This window comes from Mustelus asterias, chromosome 9, assembly GCF_964213995.1.
Source record: "Mustelus asterias chromosome 9, sMusAst1.hap1.1, whole genome shotgun sequence".
In the NCBI taxonomy this organism is placed as follows: domain Eukaryota; kingdom Metazoa; phylum Chordata; class Chondrichthyes; order Carcharhiniformes; family Triakidae; genus Mustelus; species Mustelus asterias.
The window spans coordinates 88,876,408-88,901,361 of record NC_135809.1 but is presented as its reverse complement, the minus strand read 5'-3'; the positions used below and the strand labels follow the sequence as shown (position 1 = coordinate 88,901,361).

At 42.0% G+C, this 24,954-nt stretch overlaps 1 protein-coding gene and 1 pseudogene across 1 annotated transcript in view; one reads left to right on the top strand and one right to left on the bottom strand.

The window, feature by feature from the left end:
* The window catches only part of ptprja (protein tyrosine phosphatase receptor type Ja), a 213,824-nt gene extending 189,387 nt beyond the window's left edge, over window positions 1-24,437 (bottom strand). Inside the window, exon 1 of the mRNA XM_078220483.1 lies at window positions 24,197-24,437. Within this exon, the coding sequence (XP_078076609.1) occupies window positions 24,197-24,256 (60 nt within the window). The 5' untranslated portion in view covers window positions 24,257-24,437. The remainder of the gene's footprint in view (window positions 1-24,196) is intronic.
* Window positions 7,281-7,503, top strand: LOC144499299 (U2 spliceosomal RNA; annotated as a pseudogene).
* Window positions 24,438-24,954: the final 517 nt, after the last annotated feature.

Below are 24,954 nucleotides of genomic sequence, written 5' to 3'. Positions count from 1 at the left end.
CCCGCTGTCGCATAGCGCTAAGGACTCGGGTTCAATTCTGGCCTCGAGTGACTGTCTGTTTGGTGTTTGCACATTCTCCCAGTGTCTGCGTGGGTTTCCTCTGGGTGGGGTTTCCTCTGGGTACTATGGTTTCAACCCACAGTCAAAAGATGTGCGGGTTAGATTGATTGGCCATGCTAAACTGCCCCTTAATGTCAGGGAGATTAGCAGGGTACATATGTGGGGTTACGGGGATATACAGGGCCTGGATGGGATTGTTGTTGGTACAGACTCAACGGGCCAAATGGCCTCTTTCTGCACTGTAGTGATTTTCTGATTCTATAGTCTGTTGATGAGGAACACCGTGATAATGCGATAGAGGATGGGGGATTATTTCACAAAAAGTCTGGGAAATCTGGGAGTGTTTTTTTTGAAGTACAATCAAATAAAAAGACAATTTTTGGCCAAATCCTGGTGTAATAATTCTTTTTTCATAATTTGAACTTATGACATCACACATATCATGACAATAACTGAGGAACATCTCACTGAGTGACAGGAATACAGGAACTGACTCAGCTTACACACAATGATCCATACATTCATTATTACCTGTTCTGCACAAGCTTGACCATAAAACAAAAGCAAGAATTTAAAAACTAGAAGTTGCTTCATAATTGATACAAGAGAGAATATTAAATGTATCATGACTTCCTCCTTCTTCAGGAAAACTCATTGTACTAACCATTCATGGATCCCCAATTCATGGAGAAGCCACACGAAGAGGAAATTTTAATATAAGACCACGAAAATAAATCAGTGAGCAAACAGGAGTCTCCCAACACAGCTCAGCAATATTAACAAAAGAAATACCATTTGCATTCATCTAATGCGTCTCATGGCCGCAGCTGTCCTAAAGTGCTGACTGATGAAGAAGTACTTTATGAAACGTAGTCATTGCTGTGGTGTAGGAATCGTGTACACCAAACTCCCACAATTGTGATAACTGTGAGACAAACTGTTTTTCGCAATGCTTGGGGTTAATATTGTCCAGGGCACTGAGATAACTCATCTGCTCTTCTTCAAAATTGTGGTATGGGGTCTTTTACATCCACCAGATGCAAGACATCCTATCCAAAAGATGGCTTGTGCCATCACCTCTATAGTTTAACTAAAATGAGGGGTCTATCTGACCATTCAGCACTGCACTGCAGTGTTAACCCTGACTGGAGTGGAACTTGAACCCATAACCTTTTGACCCAAGAGGCAAGAGTGCCACTACCCGAGACACAACTGAATGGTGGAGAGCAATTACATGATAGATACAGAGTGAGAACCTATGGAGGTGGGCATGCACATACATTGTAATATTTCAGTAATTATCTTGGGTAGAGTCAATTTAGCCAAACACCTGATTCTTTTCAAAAGCTCAATCCTGATATAATAAGCCACTACCAAGAGCTTCTTTTTCCATTTAAATTGTTTAATTTTGTTTTTCTGCATGTTTATAATAATTCTTCTGCAGAAATTAATGTTAAACTAAGCAAGATATGGCTCTCCCAAATAGTCTTTGATCACAAAATATCAAACACTCAAGACAAAAATCATGAATAGCATTTATAGGGCAAAACACTGAAGAAGCCAAGCAGAAAAGAGAAAGAGGGGAGCTTTATACCATTAGAGCTGCTTATATAACCTTGCCAAGTAGTAGCCCTACATTGATTGCTTGGGTTGATCCACCATAATTAAATATTTGCTGGCAAATGAAACTAAAGTTTATTTGAAATTTTAAAATTACCCAATGGTGAGACTAAATTTAGCAAAGGGACACAGAAGTGTCGCAACATCAGATGGAGCAAAGAATGAAACTGGAAATCTCAAAAGGTTTGGCAGCATCTATGGAGAGAAAATAAGTTAACAATTCGAGTCCGTATGACTCTCTTCAGAGGTGAAGAGAGGTGGAAATGTGAGAGGTTTTGTACTGTTGAAGAGAGGGTGTGGAGCAGAATCGAAGGTCAGGAGAGATTTGATAAAGATGCCATGGACACAAGACAAAGGGAGTGGTAATGATAGTGTACCCCTTTAATGTGCCACACAACAGACTTGAGTAAAATTAGAGCTCATGGAACAAAGGGACAATAGCAACATGATGTGAAATTGGTTGAGTGACAGCAAATAGTGAGTGGTGTTGAATGGTTGTTTTTAGGGATGGAGGAAGTTTTATAGCAATGGGTCAGTGGTAGGATTCCTGTTCTCATTAGTAACTCGGACTTTGGTGTATAGGACATAAATCCAAATTTAGTGGATGATACAAAACTTGGAAATGAACTTTGGGAAGGATGGCATTAAACTTCAGAAGGACAATAGGCAGGTTGGTGGAGTACAAGTGGTGGGTAAACTTTAATGTAGAGAAGTGTGAAGTGTTTCATTTTGGTAGGAAGACTGGGGAGGGGCAATATAAAATAAAGGGTACAATTGTAAAGGTTGTGCAGGAGCAGGGGAATCTGGGATATATGCATACAGATCACTGAAGGCTGCAGGACAGGTTTAGAGAACAGTTAATAAAGCATATGGGATCCTGGCCTTTATAAATAGGGGCACAGAGTACAAAAGCAAGGAAGAAAACTTGGAAGAAAATTGGACCATTATTGTACAGAAAACAATTGCAGGGCACTAGGGTAAAACGTGTGCCACGGTGGCACAGTGGTTAGCACGGCTGCCTCACAGTGCCAGGGACTGGGTTCAATTCCAGCCTTGGGTGACTGACTGTGGAATTTGCACATTCGCCCTGTGTCTGCGTGGGTTTCCTCCCACACTCCAAAGATGTGGGGGTTAGGGTGATTGGCCATGCTAATTTGTCCCTTAAGTGTCAGGGGGATCAGCAGGGTAAATACATGGTTACGGGGATCGGGCCCGAGTGGGATTGTTGACAGTGCAGGCTCGATGGGCTGAATGAATTCTTACAGTGCAGAAGGATGCCAATGATTCTATGAAGCAGGGGAGTGGCACCAGGTGAATTGCTCTTGCAATGAGTCAGCAGGGGCACGATGGGTCAAATGGCCTCACTCTATGCTGTAACCATTCATTGATTCTGTTCAATTCTCCTGGACTCTTTACAATAAGATTCTTTCACCTAGCATGATCTCTCAGAGGGAGCCACAAGTCTTCATTCAATGGTTACGTCCTTTGAGAACTCTGTTCTCTGTGGATCTGTTATCCCACCACAAACTTCCATTTGTTTCTTTTCCCTCCTTTTGGGTCTTGCTAGATGAAGGACCAATATTGCAGGATACTAAAATTGAAATGAGTAGCAAGACGGAGGAAATATATTGGAAAATAGTAATTAGATGTTTGGAAAGCTTAACTTTCAAAAATCATAGATTTATTTGATGAAGGGAACAGAGGGATGAGGAGTTAGGCTGGAAAAGAGGAGACTAGAAGGTGGCACAAATCTTTGTCTCAACATCGTGAGATTGTAGGGAGAACCGAGAGTACATAAGGAGATAAATTTAAAGTCTTGGAGGAAGGAATTAAAAAATCATAAACAGTGAAACAATAGCATTAGGAAAGAAGAAAATGTGAAAGAGGTTGTGCGGGAGTTTACTGGCCCTGGGAGGGAAGATATTGCATCTTGCAGGAGACACTCCATCCCCAGCCACCATGTCTCCATTTCTTTGTCGCTTGCAGCTCTTTTGATACAAAGATGTGTTTTTTAATATTTTGTGTAGGCGTGGTCAGGTTTAAGAAACACGAAACTAAAATACATGTAGGAATGGGGAAATACTTGAAGGAAATCAATCCTTGTTAATCCCCTGCTTGGCATGAAAAGAGCTTTGCATTCCTCAAACAAAAGGATATAGATCAGGTTTGATAAGTTGCACCCGGACCCAGCAAAGCTTAAACAGAGATTTTTCTTCCCCTGACTATGTTTCAATTTCCTCTCTTCTCATGGGCTATGTTCGTTGGGCAATAGCAGCTCGCTCGTACCTCACCCAGATGGCCTTTTTGATATATGAACCTAGACAATGAACATTAACCGATGATTTGACTGGGTGCACAACAAATCACTCCTTACCTTTTACACATTTGTATTTCCCTGCACTGATCAATGAGATTAATAACAGGAAGCCTGGTCGACTCAATAGCTGAAGTGAATAGGTCAATGAGGCAGAGTTGTAAGAAATATAAACATTTCTTGCTCTCGAGTGGTCAGCTTCTGCCTGCTCTCGGGGATAAGCTGGTTGCAAGTAATCAAAATCCAGGAGATTTTTTAATTTATTAATTCATCAGATGCGGGCATCACTAGCTGTACCAATATTTATTGTTGTCCATCCCTAATTGTCCTTCAACTGTATTGTAGATTGCTGGCTAGGCCATTTCAGGGAGAATTTAGGAGTCGCCACATTGCTGAGGATCGGGAGTTCAAATCTGCCACGGGGGGATTCAAATCCAAGTCCCCAGTGCAATGCCCTGGGTCTCTGGATCACTAGCCCAGTGACAATACCACTACGCCACACTTGACAGATGGTATCTTGTTCATGGTACCTTCACTGCATCCCACCCAAGTGACCATACTTCATACACAAACTTAGATAATGAATGACTGCCACTGACAAGGGCAGCATTTGATTTCCATCCCTAGCTACCCTAAACGGCTCGCTGGGAAATTTCAGAAGGCAGTTAGAAGTCAACCAATGTTGTGGGTCTGGAATCACATGTAGGCCAGACTGGGTAAAGTTGGTAGATGTCCTTCCCAAAAGGACATTAGTGAATGAGATGTGTTTTTACAACAATTGATGATAGTCTCAGTAATGATGACCATAAAACTAGCTTTATATTCCAGATTTATAATTAAATTAAGTTTCAACTCCACTAGCTGCCATGGGGGACTTGAACCCCAGAACATTAACCTGGGTTTCTGGAATACGAGTCCAGTGACATTATTACTATACTGCCGTCTTCCCCTCAAAAAAAATACTATATTTGACTACAAGGGTATGACAACCAAACTCAAATTTAATTTTAACCCATATCCACTTGCATATAGGCCTGGAAAATCTTGAGTCACTGATGTAGTGACATAATGAGCTGAGAGGACCTATGCCCACCAAATATGGAGAAGACTGACCCCATCACAAATGGGGTTTGCAGAATGAGAGTGTAAGTCCGACTGGATGCGAGAAAGCTCGGGAAGTGGGAGGTTAAACTTTCAAGAAGTGCAAACAGTTAAAAGGCCTAGACAGACCCTTGGATGAAGGATCAAAGTGAATGGTGCAGCAGAAAGGAAAAGTACTGCTGCCTGAATTGAAATTCCGCAGTTGTCATTGTGGGATTTGAACTCATTTTTCTGCATTACTAGTAATTACAGTATTATAACCACTTTCCTACCATTTTCGGATGTATGGCACCTATCAAGACCTTGTGATACCCCAAAGTGCTTTCCACTTGGGGTACTTTAAGTGTCAACACTGTTACACTGTTGTAATGTTGGAAATGCAATAGCCAATTTTCATCAAGGTCCCACAGCAGCAATGAGACAATGATCAGCCAAGCTCTTTGTGTCATGTTGGGTGAGGAATATAAATGGCCAGAAAACTAATAGAATCCCCAATTCTTCAAAATGGTGGCATGGGATCTTTTACATTCACCCGAGAAGACTAGTAAGCAACCGCACCCACCCCCATCCCAACAAGACGACAAGGCATTTGGATCTTCCTAATTTTCGTATGGTGGAAGTCAGATGGTGCAGTGCTCTCTCATTTCTATACTGAGGCACAAGCCAGAGATCTACAAGTAACTGATTGACAGAATGTTTCGTACACAGTAAAGTTAACAGTATTCTCATTTTCTCCAAGAGGCTTGACTGATAATCATATAAGGATCATACAAATTCAAATAGAATAAAAAGAACAACACAATATGATGGTAATGCTAATTGTATACAACTCAAAAGAAAAATTCGGCCCAGTGAATCACATTCTACAAAAAAGGAAGACCACAGTGACAAAATCGGTCAAACTTTTCAAAAGGCAATCACAATACAGTTCTACTAAGTTTTATGGGAATATGTTTACCTGATTAAACTTGATAGACATAAGTAGCTGAGTTCTGGTACTTTTCTCTGGTTAGTCTGATTATTTGTAAACACTTATCAGAGACACTAGATGGCTGCATGTGAGTTCTAAGCCTTTACATAACTAGCAGGGAGCTGGTAATTTTCTCTGGTTAGTCTGTAAACATTTGTCACAGACAGTACAATATAAGAATGACTGCATGCGAGCTCTAACCCAAATCTTCCGTCTTTCCCAAATCTCTGTAAAGGTTCATCGAGCCATCAAATAGTAATTCAAGCTCTTCCAGTGGCTCAGTGAATGAAGGCAATATCTGGTGTCATATGGTATCCTATAGACCAGATTCCACCACAGTCTGTGCTGATTCAGTGGTTGCAGTGCAGCAATATGTCTCAATGACCTTCAACAAGAAAATGAACAGTCAGTCAATTACTTGCTCCTGATCATTGGTCTATATTGTATGTTGGAGTGCGCACATATGGATTTAACAGATTACAAGACAGGCTCTGACTGTGATGTCCCTTCAAGTAAATACCCTGTGGACCCTTACAGGCTCACACAACAAAAATGGTCACTTGTGCAGGGTACAGTAGGCAAACTACGTCTATGGAATCATAATGGAAGCAGTTAATGTTTAAGAGGAGAAAATTGCTACTTGGAGTCCGCTGTGTGAGGATCAATAAATACATCTCCAAACAATCAACAGTAGTTACATCAAAAGATATTTAGATTACTCGACTAGCTATTAACGGAAAAGTGGCCAGTTCAGGCAATTGGATTAAAACATGCATTGGCCATTTGCCTTCTTGGTTCAGATAGACCTCCAGCCAGTATGCTGAACTCTTGATCATCCTCGGCCCATGTTGGTGTTTCAAAATCCCTTTCATTATCAACTTCCTCCTGTTATCATATTTCAAACAAATTATTTCAGGGAAGTGTGAAAGAATCAGAAACAAATTATTCAAATAAGTGTGGCTCATTTTCATATGCTTTGGACCTTAGCAGTTTTTCCGTTCTGGAGCTTTTGGAAATTACTCAGTAATGTTGCTGAGATTGGTTTTGGGTTTCAGTCCAAAATAATGACATGGTGCCACTCATCAATTAGCACACAGTGTCCAGTACATGTTGCTAAAGGGGAACTGTTGGGCACATGGAACAGAACAGAACAGAACAGGAGAGCAAACAGCTTTAAGCAAAGCCAGTGAGGCCAAGCTTGGGCAGATCTTAACACTTGCTTCTCAGCCTTTTGGCTAAGATCAAGTGTCAGATCAAGCCCAAGATTTGGTGCAATGCCTTTTCTTGTCAGCTTGGATCTTGCTCGCCTCTGTTGTGAGGACCGTGAATTTGGTTCAATTTGAATTTGAATTTGGTTTTGGGAGTAAGGAGATGGATCCGGGCTTGCCTGGTCCACTCTGCGCATTGGCCTTGTAACTTTAAGAATGGAGTAAAAAAAATTTTAAATCTTAACCCGCAAGCAAGATCCTGTGAAGTTAATAGCTGGAGTCTGATCATTCATCATTTGCACTCACCAAGGATCATGCAAATTGAATTGAAGCATAAAATGTATATTTTTTTATGGAGTGGGAGCAGTTTTGTTCCACAGGATGCCTGATGGAGTAGAAAGGCCAATTGCCTTTGTGTCGAGAACATTATCAGACACAGAAAAAAAAGTATTTCCAGATAGATAAAGAAAGCTTGGTGGTAATTTATGTGGTGAAGAAGTTTAATCAATATAGACGAAATTTCGCAATAGTATCAGATCACAAACTATTGTTGAGTTTATTTTTAGAAGATAAACCAGTGCCGCTAATTGCCTCTGCAAGGGTACAGAGATGGGCGCTATTGTTAGCAGCGTACAGTTATACATTCCAGCATCGCCCAGGGTCACAAATATCAAATGTGGATGCAGTCAGCCACGTGCCTTTGCTGCAGACAGTACCTTCACTACCGGTTCAACAAAAAAATAGGGCTGGTGCTATACCTAATAGAGACTTTGCTGGTCTTATCTAAACACAAAAACTTGGACCAAATGAGATTCAGTGTTATCAAAACTTAAGAAGATGATGATGCAAGGTTGGTGACATGATGTCAGAGCTACTTAAACCTTACCAGCAAAGAAGAATGGAGATAACATGCGAGGGCAGCATGTTACTGTGAGGGGCTCATGTTATAATGCCACTCTAGGGAAGACGACTCCTATTATAGAAATGGCAAAATGCATATTCAAGGCAAAGCAGGATGAAAACGCTTACCCGAAGTTCTGTTTAGTGGCCAGAGATGGACAAAGAAATCAAAAGAATGGTCAGCCACTGTCCTAGTTGTGAAGCCCCACAGACACTGCTGCTACTGGAAATATGCATCCTTCGGAGTGACCAGGTAGACCATGGACAACTACATATAGGCCGCAATTTTACAGCTGCATTTCGCCTGACGCAGAATGCGTTAGAGCAGAATGGGGCCATAGAATTGCAGGTAAGTGGTTTAACACATTCTGCGATGGCGCCAAACCTCACTGGTGTCTTCCCACCCATAGCTCCCGGACGTAATCTGTTTCACGCTCGTAAATGAGTATTTAAATACGCTGAATCTGTTCGAGGCTGGATCTTCCTAGTTCCTGGGATTCGCTGACCCTCGGCTGCAGCAGGAGGCCAGTAAGAAGCACTACAAACCAGGCAGGGAGCAGGACATCAAGGTGGGTATGAAGGATGGGGTTCGAGAAGCAAAGGAGGTCATGAAGTGGGATTCATTGGGAGGGTTCACAAGCGTGAACATTATCTTGTAGCTACCTTCTTTTTGGAAATGACAATGAATACCAGAATATTTACAAGTTCTGGACTCCAATTGCAAACTAAATTGAGACTGTCCAAAATAATTTAAGCCAGGATCATTGAAGATGGGAAGGGTAAAGGGTTAGTGGAAAAAAAAGGAGACTCTCATCCCAACAGCCTGGGCTGGATCAAAGTGCCCAGAGAACGAAACAGTATCCAACCATTCAGCACCATTCAGTCCCCAGGGTCAGTGTAATTTTTGTGACATAGATCCAGCTATAAAAATGGACAAAATGTGTGAGCGATGGGTTTGCTTTTAACTGTCACTGGTCTGAAATTAGAAGTTTAGTTGTTCAGCGAGCTTCCTTTGTTCAGGGAAGCTCAGAACAACTTGATCTTCAGGCACTGATACAAAATAAAGATAAACCAATTTCCCATTAGTCTTTTGCAGAATTTAAGGAAACTAGAGAAAGTGGGCAACCCAATCAACACGTCAATCTAAGTGGAAATGCTCCATGTATGCTTGCGTGGTTAAAAAAAAATTAACAAGTAAGTTTACGAATATATTTTGCAATTTGAGCGATTGGATGTGGCAGTAGCATCAAATGAAAATAAACCCGGAAGTCAAAGAGGAAATTGTTAAAGAGCACTGGGTTCACTCTTGATAAGATCGATCACCTAATGGACTTTGAAACTCACCAAGCCCAGACATTCATTCAACCAATAATTGGTTGCAGCTACTGGATTTCACTGTAGATCCAATCCAGCACGGTCTTTCAACATTTTTCAAAATATAAGTTATGCGTTTAAAATGGATACTAACTGCAAAAACATAATTTCCAAAACAGCAGAACCCCATGGGGGAAAAGCAAAAAAATGAGATTAAAAGAAAAATTGGATCGTAAAAGAGCCAAGCACTCCTTCCTCAATGGTAAGGATACATGCAGAAAGTCACAGCAAGGGGCATGCAATATCTCACAAAGCTCTTTAAAAAAAGGTTCTAATCCCTCTCCCACATCACACCCTCACCCCGGGACCAGATTTCTTCCCTCCTCTCCTGAAGGCATCAGGTTCTTTTGGATGCAGTACAATTTACACCAATCGCCCTCCAGAACTTCATACAAGTGCCTACTATTTGTGTTACATCATCCGACTGGGGTGGAAGGGGATGTTGTTACATTAGCTTATAGCTGAGACTAATACTATCCTAACCAAAGGGCGACACACAACTTCCATTCATACAGAACCTCGTACATAATTCCTCAAGGCATTTTATAGCAGCATTATCAAACGCCTAGTCATATTAGGGGCATTAGAGAAAATAATCAAACGTATGATCAAAGAGGTAGGTTTTAAGATCAATAGAGAGAGAGAGAGAGAGAGATAGAAGGAAAGGGAGACGAGATGGTGGGGGTTGCGGGGGGGATTCCAGAATTTAGGCCCCAGACAGCTGAAAGACATGCCTGTGGAGCAAGTCAGCTAGGTCAGGATGATAAAGTGAGCAGGATATGGACAGAGTTATTGATGATTAACTCAAATTTAAAGAGGGTGTTGGTGGGGGAAACAGCCAGAAGACCATTTGAATAGTCAAGCCAAGAGGTAACAAAAGCATGGATGAGATTTTCTGCTCAGGTTACTTGAACCATACCTAGAGTGAAACATCTTATGCTGACCCGTGCCAAATTCAAATGTAAAAACTTATGGTCTAGGCTATCTTCATAAAACATCTTGGAGTTTCTGGCCTGATTCTTAATAATTGACCATGAAGAGGAAGAGAAACAGTGGGTTAGGGAACAAAGTTTGTGGTATTGACTGATAGGAGAAAGATGAAAGTTCAGGGCTAGGTCAGGGGATAACATTAGGAAACTTTTACCTGGTGCGTAAGGGTAAGGGATGGGAATACAAGAGGCAGCTCAACATCAATGGGTGACAAAGAAATCTGTGGACCCTTGCACCTTTTGGGGTAAATGGGAAAAGGAGGGGGAGGAGGGGATTAGGAAGACTGCAGTGAAGAGAAGCTGGCATCATCTTCTCTGAATGATATTGGCAGAATGATCAGCTTTTGGCATAAGAGTAGTATCTATGGTACTTTATAAGGTTCATCCAAATCTGGAGGTCAATGTTTGAATCAGCTGCTTATCATAAACATTCAAATCAGCACCAATTTCACTTATAGGAGCTGGGGTAAGAGCCTCATTGGGGAAATCATACAATCCCTACAATGCAGAAGTAACCCATTCAGCCCTTCGAGCCTGCACCGACTCTCAGAGCAGATTACCTAGGCCATATCCCTGTAACTCACGTATGGTCTTATGGTCTTATTTACCCCGCTAATTCTCCTAACCTGCACATTTTAGGACACTAGGGGACATTTTAGCATGGCCAATCAACCTAACCCACACATCTTTGGAGTGTGGGAGGAAACTGGGGAAAACTCACATAGACATGGTGAGAATATGCAAACTTCACACAGACAGGCACCCAAGGCTAGAATTGAACCCAGGCCCCTGGTACTGTGAGGCAGCAGTGCTAACCACTGTGCCATGTGCTGCCCTTGACCAGGATGAAGCAGCATAAAGATGTCAATGAGGACTAGGGCATCTAAGGTAGAGGCGAGGTTATAACTGAGTAGAGGATAGCTACTGAATGGAAGGCCACAAGATACATGGTTGGGTAAGTGTTGTTGTAAATGACTTGAGGGGTGAGTTTTTTTCTGTGGGTGAACAGTGAAGCGGGGTCGGGAAAGGAAGGGATAGGAGGAAGTAATCAGCGATGGCCTTACCTGTAACTGACAGAATAGGGGAGGCAATGTGAGATGTTAAGGTAGGTGGGATGGCTATGAATATGGGGAGAGGAAGAGATTAAATGAAAATGGGGGACAATTAATTTGGGGATATTTAGTTGATAGAGATTGAAATCACCAAGGATAAGAAGTTGCTCAGTGCTAAGGCTGACGGTGGAAAACAGAGACATGGCCTAGGTGAGAAACCCACGTGGCACTTGACTGGGTGGCAGAAATGTGGTTTTTAAAAGGAAAAATGAGGAGGATGGAACAAGGGGAGATGTTCAAAGGAAAATAATATTCCAAAGGGGTGTGTCTGTCCAAAGTGTGATTTGACGATAAGAGATACTCAGATGTTTTGGTATTAGGCTTGAAGAGGGAATCAAATCTGGGTTGAAGGAGTCGTGTATTATAGTCAGCTTTTCTTGTTTAATAAATGTTTCATTCTTTTGCTAAAAATTCATTAGCAGACTCTGTAACTGTGTTCAGTAGTTGCGTTCCACGTTTCTAAACAAGAAATAGAAATTAGGATTTATCAGAGCCAAGTTCCACTTTGGGATCTGACTTGTCCAATAATAACATCAGCTAGGGTCATAACCCCACATACGCATACAAACAGGTGCACAATGACATGCACACAAACAGGTACACAGGCAAACAAGCATACAGACACATACACATGCAGAAATGTATGCACGTGCTGTCATACACATGCATGCACAGATATACATGCACAGTCATGCATTCACACACATGGACACGCACATGCACGCACAGATGGATCGTCACCCACGCACAAATACGCAGACACAAACGCATGGCCCTTCCACTGTTGCAACGGCAAGGTACGGACTGCATCTAACCAGTGGAAGGAATATGCTGTTTGATACAATCCATCAAGACCAGCGGATCTTATCAAACAGCATATCCTTTCTGCTGTTTGCAATGGGCAAGGTGCAGACTGTATCCAACCAACTCATACTTGTAAAACTCAAAATAGTGTCCAACATGAGATGTGCTTTTGCAATTGGACAAAATTTGCTAAATAATCCTCAGTGTGCTAAAGATTATGCTGACAACCAATTAAAGATTGTTAGTCAAGCTCACAGTGTGCAGCATTTGGGGATGTAGTAATTCACAGGGCCCTGGGCTTTGCTGTCAGAAAGAACATAAATATACATTGCTTTGTTTCAGTTAAACAAAATAGCCAAGCTACCTGGTTTTAATTTCAAACAATGCTTGGCAGTTAACTGTCAGCCATCAATTGGTGCATTCTCCATGGCAATGCCTCTACTGATCAGAGTTCACTTGCCAACCGATCAGCACTCATAGAACATATATTTGATGTCTCCCTTGGATTTCTATTCTTGCAAATTGTCCTGATGAGGTCAAAATGAAAAACTTCCATAAAATAACATCTATTCTTTCAGCAATACTCAAGTACTATCAAATGACTACTCTAAACGTTATGAAGATTTTCCCCATTCTCTCTCAAAAATTAGATAATTTCCTAGCTATTTCATGAACTCTATCTTAACGTAGCCCCTTGGATATCACTGAAGTCCAAAGCAGTGATAATGTATTTTAACTAACACTGCCACTAACCCTCTTTTTTCTCACTATCTCTCCTAATATTTCTGTTCATAACATTTCCCTTTACAAATTTAAGCCATGACTCTATTATAACTATTATATCAAATCACTCCACACACTGCTTAAAGCTTCAAGGCATTTTATCCCCTTATTCTGATACTTCCCATTAACTTCAATCCACACAAAACTTTTAGCTCCAACCAAGAGTTGTTCCCTGCATATTTCCAAAATAGGCACTTGAAGTGAAGCACAATTACGATGATGAGCTCACTATGGAAAATAGAGTACAAACAGCACATTGGACAAAGAACATAATTTGCATTTGGCATTATTTTTCAAACTGAGGCTCTACATGCCCATGGTCTACTCTGCAGGAAATCATCCAATTAAAAATAGGATGTATAACAAGAAATAGAACCATAGAATCCCACAATGCAGAGGGGAGCCATTCAGCCCATCGACTCTGCAAAAGAGCATCTTACCAAGCCTCCCCCCCACCCCCCGCACCCCAAACCCCCGGCCTATCCCTGTAACCCCGTGTATTTACCGTGGCGAATCCACTGGGATGGCACAGTAGCACAGTGGTTAGCATTGCTGCTTCACAGCACTAGGGACCCAGGTTCGATTCCCAGCTTGAGTCACTGTCTGTGTGGAGTTTGCATGTTCTCCCCGTGACTGCTTGGGTTTCCTCCGGTTTCCTCCCATATTCTGAAAGACGTGCTGGTTACGTGCATTGACCCAAACAGGCGCCGGACTGTGGCGGCTAGGGGGAATTTCACAGCAACTTCATTGCAGTGTTAATGTAAGTCTTGCGTGTGACTAATAAATAAACTTTAATCTATACATCTTTGGACACCAAGGGGCAATTTAACATGGCCAATCCACCTAACATGCAAATCTTTGGACTGTGGGAGGAAATCCATGCAGTCGAGGGAGAACATGCAAACTCTCTACAGGCCACCATCCAAGGCAGAATGGAACTCGAGTCCCTAGCACTATGAGGCAGTACTGTGTCACCATACTCCTTAGATAACACCAAGTATGGGTTTTAAAACCTATAAATTATAAAGAAAGGAATATCAAATAAGGAAGGATAAGTAAGGAATTCTTGAGTTATAATTTTGATCTAGGTCACATTCTGATTTTAAAGAATCAAGATGCAGATAAGAGGAAATGTATATGTATGAGGATGCACTCGAAGTTTATGAAGATAAAGGTGTAAGTTCAGCAAAGAACTGATTAGAGTCGTATTGTCAGGATTTGCAATTTATTGGTGTGGAAAGAATTCTTTGTCTTTGATTTACTATTAAAAGATTGACATAGTTAATATGCCAATATTATACAAATCGATCCCAATTAGCACAAAAGCCCTGAGCATCCACGGTTTACTTTGTCTCCAGACCTCATAAAAGTGGGAAACAAACTCCTTGAATAGTTTAAAATGTAGTTTAAATATTTTTTTAAAGAATAACTTTATGTACGTTTGAAGGAAACACACACACACTCTGATACAACTTTCTCCTCCATTCCACAGCGTCGCATACTTCAGCAACAACTAGCTTTTTCTTGCAAGCTTTCTCTCTTATTTTCTTAAGGCACAGATCTGCTTTCGTGTCTAGTTCAATATGTTTCAGCAACCTGCCTATGTATTAGTAGGTTCTTCTACTGACTCAGGAAAGGGGAGTGGGAGCAGAACACGTAGCCGAGCCTAATTCTGCCCCGGACCAAGTCCACATGCACAGTTTCTACTACTGTTAAGGGTCAGACATAACTACTTTGGTGAGGTACTGTTAGGCTGGCAGTACCTGTGGAACTGTACAAAACCAAGTTAAGATTTTCAAGAAAGAAGGAGGAAACTGAAAGCAAGAAGAGAAAAAAACCAACTCCCAGCAACAAGAACAAATTTGAAACACATACAATAAACGCTCAGGATAATAGGATCCACCCATCCTATTTTTAAACATACTTCTGCTTCAGTTCTATATAGGAGATTTTAGTTTCACACTCAGCACTGTAGCAATGAGAGCTGTACTCTTGTACTTCCCCTTTTCACCCTGTTTAATCCCATGTGGTTCATATCAGATTTATAAAAATGGCACAACCCAGCCACGAACTATAAATACCACTGACTAGCTTTCCACGAGTGGGCCAGCAAAATGTCAGAGACCCTTTATTGTATCATCTCTGCAGAATACAAGACAAGCCACATGAGGAAGATAAAATAAAATCCTTAGAAGATTAACACCTATGACTGGGTCAAGGGCTATTATTCTACGTATAAACCATCTGAATCTTCCCCTCCCAAAATTAGATTCCAGGCTGTAACTCACCATTTCTATGCATAAGCAGATGATACACAAAATGTTGGTAAAGTGCCCCACACCAAGTGCTACCTTGACCCATCTTTTTGGATACTGACAGATTTAGTGCACACTTACAGCATTTTCTGTTTTAACTTCATAATCAGGTGTTTCATTCCATTTAACTGGACTGAGCATGGTTACAGCTTGGTTTGCCCAAGTTCAGGTCCAATAGGTTAACAAATCCACATGGATATTTTGTAATCAGTTAGATATTCAGCTCATATCAAAATCAGTCATCATGTTTAAGTCTGAGGGTGGTACGGTAGCACAGTGGTTAGCACTGCTGCTTCACAGCTCCAGGGACCTGGGTTCGATTCCCGGCTTGGGTCACTGTCTGTGTGGAGTTTGCACATTCTCCTCGTGTCTGCGTGGGTTTCCTCTGGGTGCTCCGGTTTCCTCCCACAGTCCAAAGATCATAGAAATCATACAAACCCTACAGTGCAGAAGGAGGCCATTCAGCCCATCGAGTCTGCACCGACCACAATCCCACCCAGGCCCTATCCCCACATATTTACCCACTAATCCCTCTAACCTACGCATCCCAGGACTCTAAGGGGCAATTTTTAACCTGGCCAATCAACCTAACCCGCACATCTTTGGACTGTGGGAGGAAACCGGAGCACCCGGAGTAAACCCACGCAGACACGAGGAGAATGTGCAAACTCCACACAGACAGTGACCCGAATGTGCAGGTTAGGTTGATTGGCCATGCTAAAATTGCCCCTTAGTGTCCTGAGATGCGTAGGTTGGGGGGATTAGTGGGTAAAATATGTAGGGATATGGGGGTAGGGCCTGGGTGGGATTGTGGTCGGTGCAGACTCGATGGGCCGAATGGCCTCTTTCTGTACTGTAGGGTTTCTATTCTATTCTGCAAATCGAGTTATAAAGGAACATTCATCGGAAGAATTTGTCTGCTTGATATTGACTGCTGACATGATCTCCCTCCTGTCCTGAGAGGGACACACTCTTATCCAAGTATACATAGGCTAAAAATCAATTAGATAAACTATTGGTAAGCTTTCTATTGCTTGTTCAATTAAAAACATCCTACTGTTTGGTATTTAACTTGCATGGTTATCTGATGTGATATGGGAAAGCACCAGCCAATGACAGGTCAGTCTCTTTAGATTTTATTGTTGACAGTTTATCAGTAAGCCTGGCGCACAGTGTCCTGGAGAACCATGACTTACTTGATTCAATTATCAGATTACTGACTGCCTGAGCACCTCTTCCCAAGAGGTCATATTCAACTTGAAACGTTAACTCTGCTCCTTTCTTTACAGATGCTACCAGACTTGCTGAGGTAAAAACAGAAAGCCTGTAAATACTGAGTCCCACAGAGTGTTGACTTTGTTCCTAACTTCAATTGCCAGGCAGGTCACCCAGGAAATACTTTGACTCAAAGAGATCCCAGTGTCTAGGAACCATTGATTAACCTTCCAGTGCGAGGGCATGGTCAACATATGGGTCAGCTTTTAAAAAAAAAGTTAAACACATCAATTGAGGAAATATCAAAATTTGAAAGAACGCCCATTGTGTGCTGTACCCTCATTTATGATGAGGAAGATAGAGGCCAGCAACTCTGTGACAGGAAACCCAGGGCTAACATTAGCTTTGGTTCCTGAAACTGATTCATAGAACTATAAAACTAAAACAGTCTGAACTTTCTGCACTTTGTCTTGTTGCCTTTATATTACTGGTGATAATGGTATCCAACTTTATCACAATCTCTGAGCATCTGCAAGAGACTAGCATTAGGATAAATTCTGCAATCTGCCTGATGTTGGAAGTGGCAGAGGTGGTGTCTGATAAGAAGAGCAGCACAAAAGGGAAAAAAGTGCGTTCCAAGGTTCACAGACATGGCACTTGGGGGCCTTGATGCAGGAGGCAGAAGGGAGAAGACAGCTCCTCGATTCACAGGGTGGGGGTGTGTAGAGTTGAGGGAGTGGCGCAAGGAGGGGATAGCGTCAAATTGGTTGCAAATGACGAGACCCAGGTCCGCCGTATGCAAGGGCTGCATAAAGCAGCAGCAGCAAAATCATTTATTTTCCAGTTGCACAATAAGATTTGTATATTAACTGAGCCATGGAGAGGGTATATTTGATAAGAGGCTGTACCTCAAGAGCAACATGCTGTCTTGGTCCACATTTAAGTACACAATAAATTTAATAACGTACCTCCAGAGAAAAGGCAGTTAAAATCCAGGCTGCTATGTATGTTAGAAATACCAAAGAACAAAGAAAAGTACAGCACAGGAACAGGCCCTTTGGCCCTCCAAGCCTCTGCCGATCACAATGCCCTAACTAAAAAAAAACCTTCTGCCCTTACTCAGTCCATATCTCTCTATTCATGTACCCATCCAGATGCCTCTTAAATGTTGCTAATGTGCCTGCTTCCACCACCTCCTCTTGTAGCATGTTCCAGTTACCCACCATTCTCTGCATGAAAAACTTCCCCTGCACATCTTCCTTAAACTTTCCCCCTCTCACCTTGAATCTGCACTCCCTTGTAATTGACATTTCCATGCTAGGAAAAAGCCTCTGACTATCCACTCTGTCTATGCCTCTCAATTTTGTAGACCTCTATTGTGTCTCCCTTCAGCCTCCATCTTTCCAGTGACAACAATCCTAGTTTATTTAACCTCTCCTCATAGTCAACACCCTCGAGACCAGGCGACATCCTGGTGAACCTTCTTTGCACTCTCTCCAAAGGGGTCACATCCTTCTGATAATGTGGTGACCAGGACTGCACGCAATACTCCAAATGAGGTCTGACCAAGGTTTCATATAGCTGCAACATGATTTGCCAACTCTTGTACTCAACGCCCTAGCATTTAAGGGAACTTGGGGAAATAAATATTGATGTCTTGAGGAGTGTACATATTACAGAGAAGGAGGTGCTGGAAGTCTTAAAGCACATCAAGGTAGACAAATCCCCGGGACCTGATGAAGTGTATCCCAGGACATTGTGGGAGGCTAGGGAGGAAATTGCGGGTCCCCTAGCCGAGATATTTGAATCATCGATAGTCACGGGTGAGGTGCCTGAAGATTGGAGGGTGACAAATGTTGTGCCTTTGTTTAAGAAGGGCTGCAGGGAAAAGCCTGGGAATTACAGGCCAGTGAGCCTCACATCTGTGGTGGGTAAATTGTTGGAAGGTATTTTGGGAGACAGGATCGACAGGCATTTAGTGACAAAAGGATTAATTAGGGAGAGTCAGCATGGCTTTGTGAGTGGAAAATCATGTGTCTCAAATTTGATTGAGTTGTTTGAAAGGGTAACCAAGAAGGTAGATGAGGGCAGTGCAGTTGATGTTGTCTGCATGGACTTTAGCAAGGCCTTTGACAAGGTACCGCATGGTAGGTTTGATTTCGTTAAAATTCTAAGAGAAGATTGGACTTATGCAGAATAATAGCATTATGACTGCTGCCAGAATACCAAAAATTCAAACATAATTGAACATAGTTTCACATTCAGGGAGTTGCAGTTAATATAGAAACATAAAAAATAGGAGGAATAGACCATTTGGCTTCTCAAGCCTGCTCCGCCATCCCTGTCTCAAAACCATACTCCCGTTCTCTTTTCATGCCCTTTTACACCTTCAGTGTCTAGAAGGTCTATTTCCTTCTTAAATATATCCAGTGACATGGCCTCCACAGCCTTCTGTGGTAGAGAATTTCACAAATTCTGAGTGAAGACGTATCTCCTCATTCTCAGTCTTAAACGGCATACCCCATATCCTGAGACTGTGGGCGCCCCCCCCCAGCCAGGGGAAACATCCCTGCATCCAAGCTGTCCAGCCCTGTCAGAATTTTAGATGTTTCAATGAGACCCCCCCCCCGTTTCATTCTTCTAAACTGTAGAGAATACAGGACGAGTCTCCAAATCTTTCCTCCTAAAATAATCGCAATTAGTCTGGCAAATCTTTGTTGCACACTCTCTATGGTCAGTTTATCCTTCCTTAGATAAGGAGACCAAAATTGCACAAAATATTCTAGATGTGATCATACCATGGCCCTGTATAGCTGCAGTAAGACATCCTTGCTCCTGTACTCAAACGTTAAGATCCATCTTCACATTTAGATGAAGAACCCACAAAGACTTGTGCATGCTGTTAATGGTACCCTGCACCATGTGGAACCTATTTCCTGTCAAAGCTTTGTTTACACTCTGCCCGCTTCTCTCTGTAACGAGTCTCACAACACCAGGTTAAAAGGACCAGGGAGTGGCGCGGGCTTGGAGGGCCGAAGGGCCTGTTCCTGTGCTGTATTGTTCTTTGTCTATTTGGTAGGAAACGCCACTAGCTTTCGGAGCGCTGCTCCTTCGTCAGGTGAGTGGGAGTTCTCACCTGACGAAGGAGCAGCGCTTCGAAAGCTAGCGGCATTTGTTACCAAATAAACCCGTTGGACTTTAACCTGGTGTTGTGAGACTTCTTACTGTGTTTACCCCAGTCCAACGCCGGCATCTCCACATCGCTTCTCTCTGGCCAGAGAGATTGCAATTCATTCCCCTTTCCTACAGTAAAGAGTGAAAATTACTTCCTTTTGCAATAGTGGACAGTGAATTGGGAGGTGTGGAGATGATACGCGAAAGGCAAAGAAATTCATGGTCACAGTTGCCTTTGCAACTATAGGCAGCACCATCCTTGCCCTACTCGAGCTTTTTTTTTATTCATTAAGGGGTTACAGGCATCAATAGCTAGGCCAGCATTTATTGCAAATCCTAATTGCACTTGAACTGTGTGTATTTCAGAGGGCATTTAAGAGTCAACCACATTTCTGTGGGTCTGGAGTCATATGTAGCTCAGGTCGAGGTAAGAACAGCTGATTTCCTTCATTAAAGGACATTAGGTTTTCACAACAATCGACAATGATTGAATGGTCATCATGAGACTTTCAATTCCAGATTTGTTTTAAAAATTGAATTCAAATTTCATCATCTCCTTGGAGAGACGTAGGGTGAGAGGAGACTTAATAGAGGTATATAAGATGTTGAGAGGCATAGATCGGGTGGACTCTCAGAGGCTTTTTCCCAGGGTGGAAATGGCTGCTACGAGAGGACACAGGTGCTGGGGGGTAGGTACAGGGGAAATGTTAGGGGGAAGTTTTTCACACAGAGGGTGGTGGGAGAGTGGAATCGGCTGCTGTCAGTGGTGGCGGAGGCAAACTCAATAGGGTCTTTTAAGAGACTCCTGGAGGAGTACATGGGACTTAATAGGATGGAGGGTTATAGGTAGGCCTAAAAGGTAGGGATATGTTCGGCACAACTTGTGGGGCCGAAGGGCCTGTTTTGTGCTGTAGTTTTTCTATGTTTCTATCTACCATAATGGGATTTGAACCCAGGTCTGCAAGGAATTACCGTGGGACTCTGGATTACTAGTCCAGTGACAATACAACAATGTCACCACCTCCAGGAAGTAATAGATTTTAATGAACACCTCTTTTCTAAAATGAAGATGTAAAATGCATTCAAGTACATCAAGGACACAAGATGGAAGACTGGTCATTGAAACAGTCACATCTAGAGATAACAAAGGCATAGATGAGGGCATCATCAGGAGATGAGCTGAGGCAGAGAGAAGATAAGTGATGTTAGATGAGATGGAAATACGCAGTCTCAATGTTGGGATTAGAAGCTCAGGGTCAAATGAAACGTCTGGCTGAGCCTTAGAGAGAGTAAAGAAAGCAGGAACTGAAGACAATGGCTATTGTCATTATTTATAGTATACTTAATTGGAGGCAATCTCTGCCCCTCTAATACTTAATGCCGGACAAGCAGCATCACAAATTAGTAAGTGAAGGCGTCAGGAGAGATAATGGCGAGGCAATGCTGGTATTAGAGTACATGTGGAACCTGAGCTCATGTTTTCATTCAAACCCACTATGAATTAGAATAGATCCACATGGATTTCCAGGATTTGGTTAAATCAGTAATTCATGTAGCACATAACAGGTTAATGGCTGGGAGCAGTAAAATAATATATAATAATAGAACAAAAACATACCACCTTCCTGACCTCCCCAGGCATCAGACACCTATTCCCACAATATTGATCTGGCAGTAAAGCTTCCCCATCCATGTCTTTGGTTAAAATAGCAGTTGGGCCCTGATTACAGCATCAGAGGCCAATCTGCATATTTGAAGGATGTAATCTTAAAATTTGTGGGAACAGCATAGGACACTGGCAGGAGATCAAACTAATCCTGACTGCACAAACTTAATGTCCTGCTTGACCTTGCCCTGACTTTCAAAATTCAGCTTCAGTCCATCACCAACATGTGGAGATGCCAGTGTTGGACTGGGGAGGACAAGATGAGGGATCACGTAGCACCAGGTTATAGTCCAACAGGCTTATTTGAAATCACAAGCTTTCCTTTGTCAGGTGAAGTCCACCACCAAAATTACCTATTTCACCTCCAGATCAGGCAACTTCACCTCTACCTACACAATGTTGCTGCCCTGGTGTATTTGTCTGAAGATTCAACCAGGTTCTTGAGCTTCACCCTTAATATACTTCAGCTTTTCCACAACATAACAGTTTTCAAAGCAAAATCCACACCACATCCTGCTCACCTCCCACCCCCATGATTTCTTCTTTCCATGCGACTCCCAGTCGCATCAACAACAAAATTCCTCTTGCTTGAAAACTATTCCACAGAATTCTTCTGTAACCTACTCCAGCTCTACTTCCTCTGCATATCCTTCACTTTTCCAGCACTGTGTGCTGCTGCAGTGTTTTTCCTAAGCAAAGTACAACATAGCAGTCCTCCCCTCCATCATTGGTAGCATCAAGTCACTTTGCCTATCTTACATAAAAACATAGAAACCAGAAGCAGGAGTAGGCCATTCAGCCCTTTGAGCCTGTTCCATCATTCATTATCACCGTGGCTGATCAAATTCAATATCCTGATCCCCCTTCCCCCCATATCCCTTGATCGCTTTAGCACCAAATGCTATATCTAATTTCTTCTTGAAATCAGACAATGTTTTGGCCTCTCATCTTCTTAGCTTTGAGACCCCCTTGATGTCTACCACTTTGACAACTCCTGTGGTCCTCTTTCTACTTCTCAGTTCTTTCTGCCAAATGTGAAGAACTTATAGGATGTGCTACTCCACAAAAAGTTTGATAATCTTCACGATGTCAGCAGAAACTGAGCCAGAAACTAAAACTAGCTTAGCAGTCTTGTGAAAGTATAGTAAAAAAAAAAAGTACAATTATAACCAGGAAGTTTATTTTCCAAACAGTACCATTAATTAGAATTATTTTAATTGACTCATCGATTGACTTGTTGTCAACTGCGACTTTGACTAAGTGTGCCCTGGTTAAAAAAGTGCCTCTGTTGGGTTACTGAAGATCTTATTAAAAAAGAAAAGAAACTCTGTAATCTCAAATCAATTTATGTAACAAAAAAAAAGGGTGGGTAGGGAAGCATCTGACCGTACTGAATGCATTTAGAAGTAGTTAGTCATAGTGTTGTTATGGACCATTACCCATGAACCTGATAAAGTGCTGGCTTATTTCAACTGTCTTTCAGCTTTAACTGTACCCGGCCCGCAGAGAGAGTGGCCATTAAAATTTCAGAATGATTTCCATAAAAGTGAACAAAAAACAAAACATAATATGAGCTTTTCTCCAGGAATTCTATCCATTAAAACACAGTGTCTGAAACCAATTGTTTAGAGGTGAAATATTTAATTCAATCCTCGAGGTATGCCAATCATTCACATCAGGTCAAAGACATAAGCATGAATACAGGTTTCCTGGATCGGGATGGAGCCGATGCAGCACGAACTCCAGTTACTTAACACCCTACTTAGGAAATCAGCAACAATCTTCATGGTTTTGCTTGTCACCCTGCTTTACTGAAATATAAAGCAAATAGGAGAATATTCCAGAAGAGTACAACAATCAGATACCACAGAATTCACAATGGTTGACCTCTATCTTGGGGTGGTTTCAAAGAGGTGGTTTAAATTATAATGGATAACCCCAAGGCAGTATTTCTGGACATTGAGAATCACAATACAAAGAAACTGAAGATGATCAAAAGATTCTAGTTTAGCAAAATAGAGAAGATATTATACATTTTTATATAGGTTGTATTCGAAAGTTGTTGTTCCCTTAAATCCTAGTTGTCATATTTATATATTAACTCGAAATATAGATATGACAATAAAGCAGTGCATATCTTTTTACACAGATTGGAGCTTCATAGGGTCACTTCTATAAAAGGGATTTTAATAATTATACTCGTAAACCCGATTTTGAATCTTTCAATGCATGAATGCTAGTTAAATCGTGTTTGCGCAATATACAGTAGTCGAATTAATTGGTAAACCAGATAGCAATAACGGCGTTAGGACCCTGGGAAGCGTTACACTAAACATTACGGAGAGAGTATAACAAGGGTTTAGTTCGCAGACAAAAATGTACATCCAAAAGTTAACCTGTCCAGCCACAGCCCCTCCTCTCCCAGCTGGAGAGGCTCCATGCTACCTGACTCTACTCGACAGGTGCACTGGGCAGCCTCCACATCCTCATTTGAACAGCTAGTTACCCCCCCCCCCCCCCCCCCCAAAGCCCGGCGCAGCCCGCACAGAGGGGCTGTGGAAATCTCAGCCCATTACCCAGACTCTCCTTACCTGCAGGAGGAAGACATTGCCCACCAGCAACACCAGAACATTCCGCCAACTCGGCTCCATCCCGATCCAGGAAACGACACCGACTGCAGCGCAAACTTTTCTTCCACCTTTTCCTCCTCTCCGTGTTTCAGTTCACGAGATTCGGTCACCCACTTTGTAAACTTTTTAGAAAATAACAAAGTTCATTTTGGTATTTGTAAACTTGCAGTCGAAGCCCATAATGTACGCGGAGTGTGTTAAAACATCAACCTGGGCTGGAAGGAGGAAGAAAGTTTAATTAAACAGAGGGTGGGGCCCAATCTCTGAAACGTCAGAGAAACATTCCGAGCGCTGACCTGCTGTAAGTTCGGGCAGCACGAACTCCAGTTCAATAAACAGGCAAGTTCCATTTACCTGGAACCTCATTAGTTACCCACTGTCTGAAGTAAAATATTAACAAACCAGATCTTTCCCCAATCATTTACACTGTGAACATACTGATTCATCTGAAATGGTTTTAAAATAAATACCATACATTTGACAACCCAACAACAGGAGTGTTATCAGAAAAAAAAATTGACACTGAACTGCATAAATATTAGGACAGGTGACCAAAAGCTGTGTTTGAAGAGGTAGAAGGAGTATCTGTGGGGAATCGAAAATATAAATCCAATCAAGGATTTCATGCGAAAGTAATAAGGGTGAAATGAAGTAGACTGGGAGGAGGATCCTTTGAAACATGAACATAGGCAGAAACCAGTTTGGCGGAAATGCTCTAT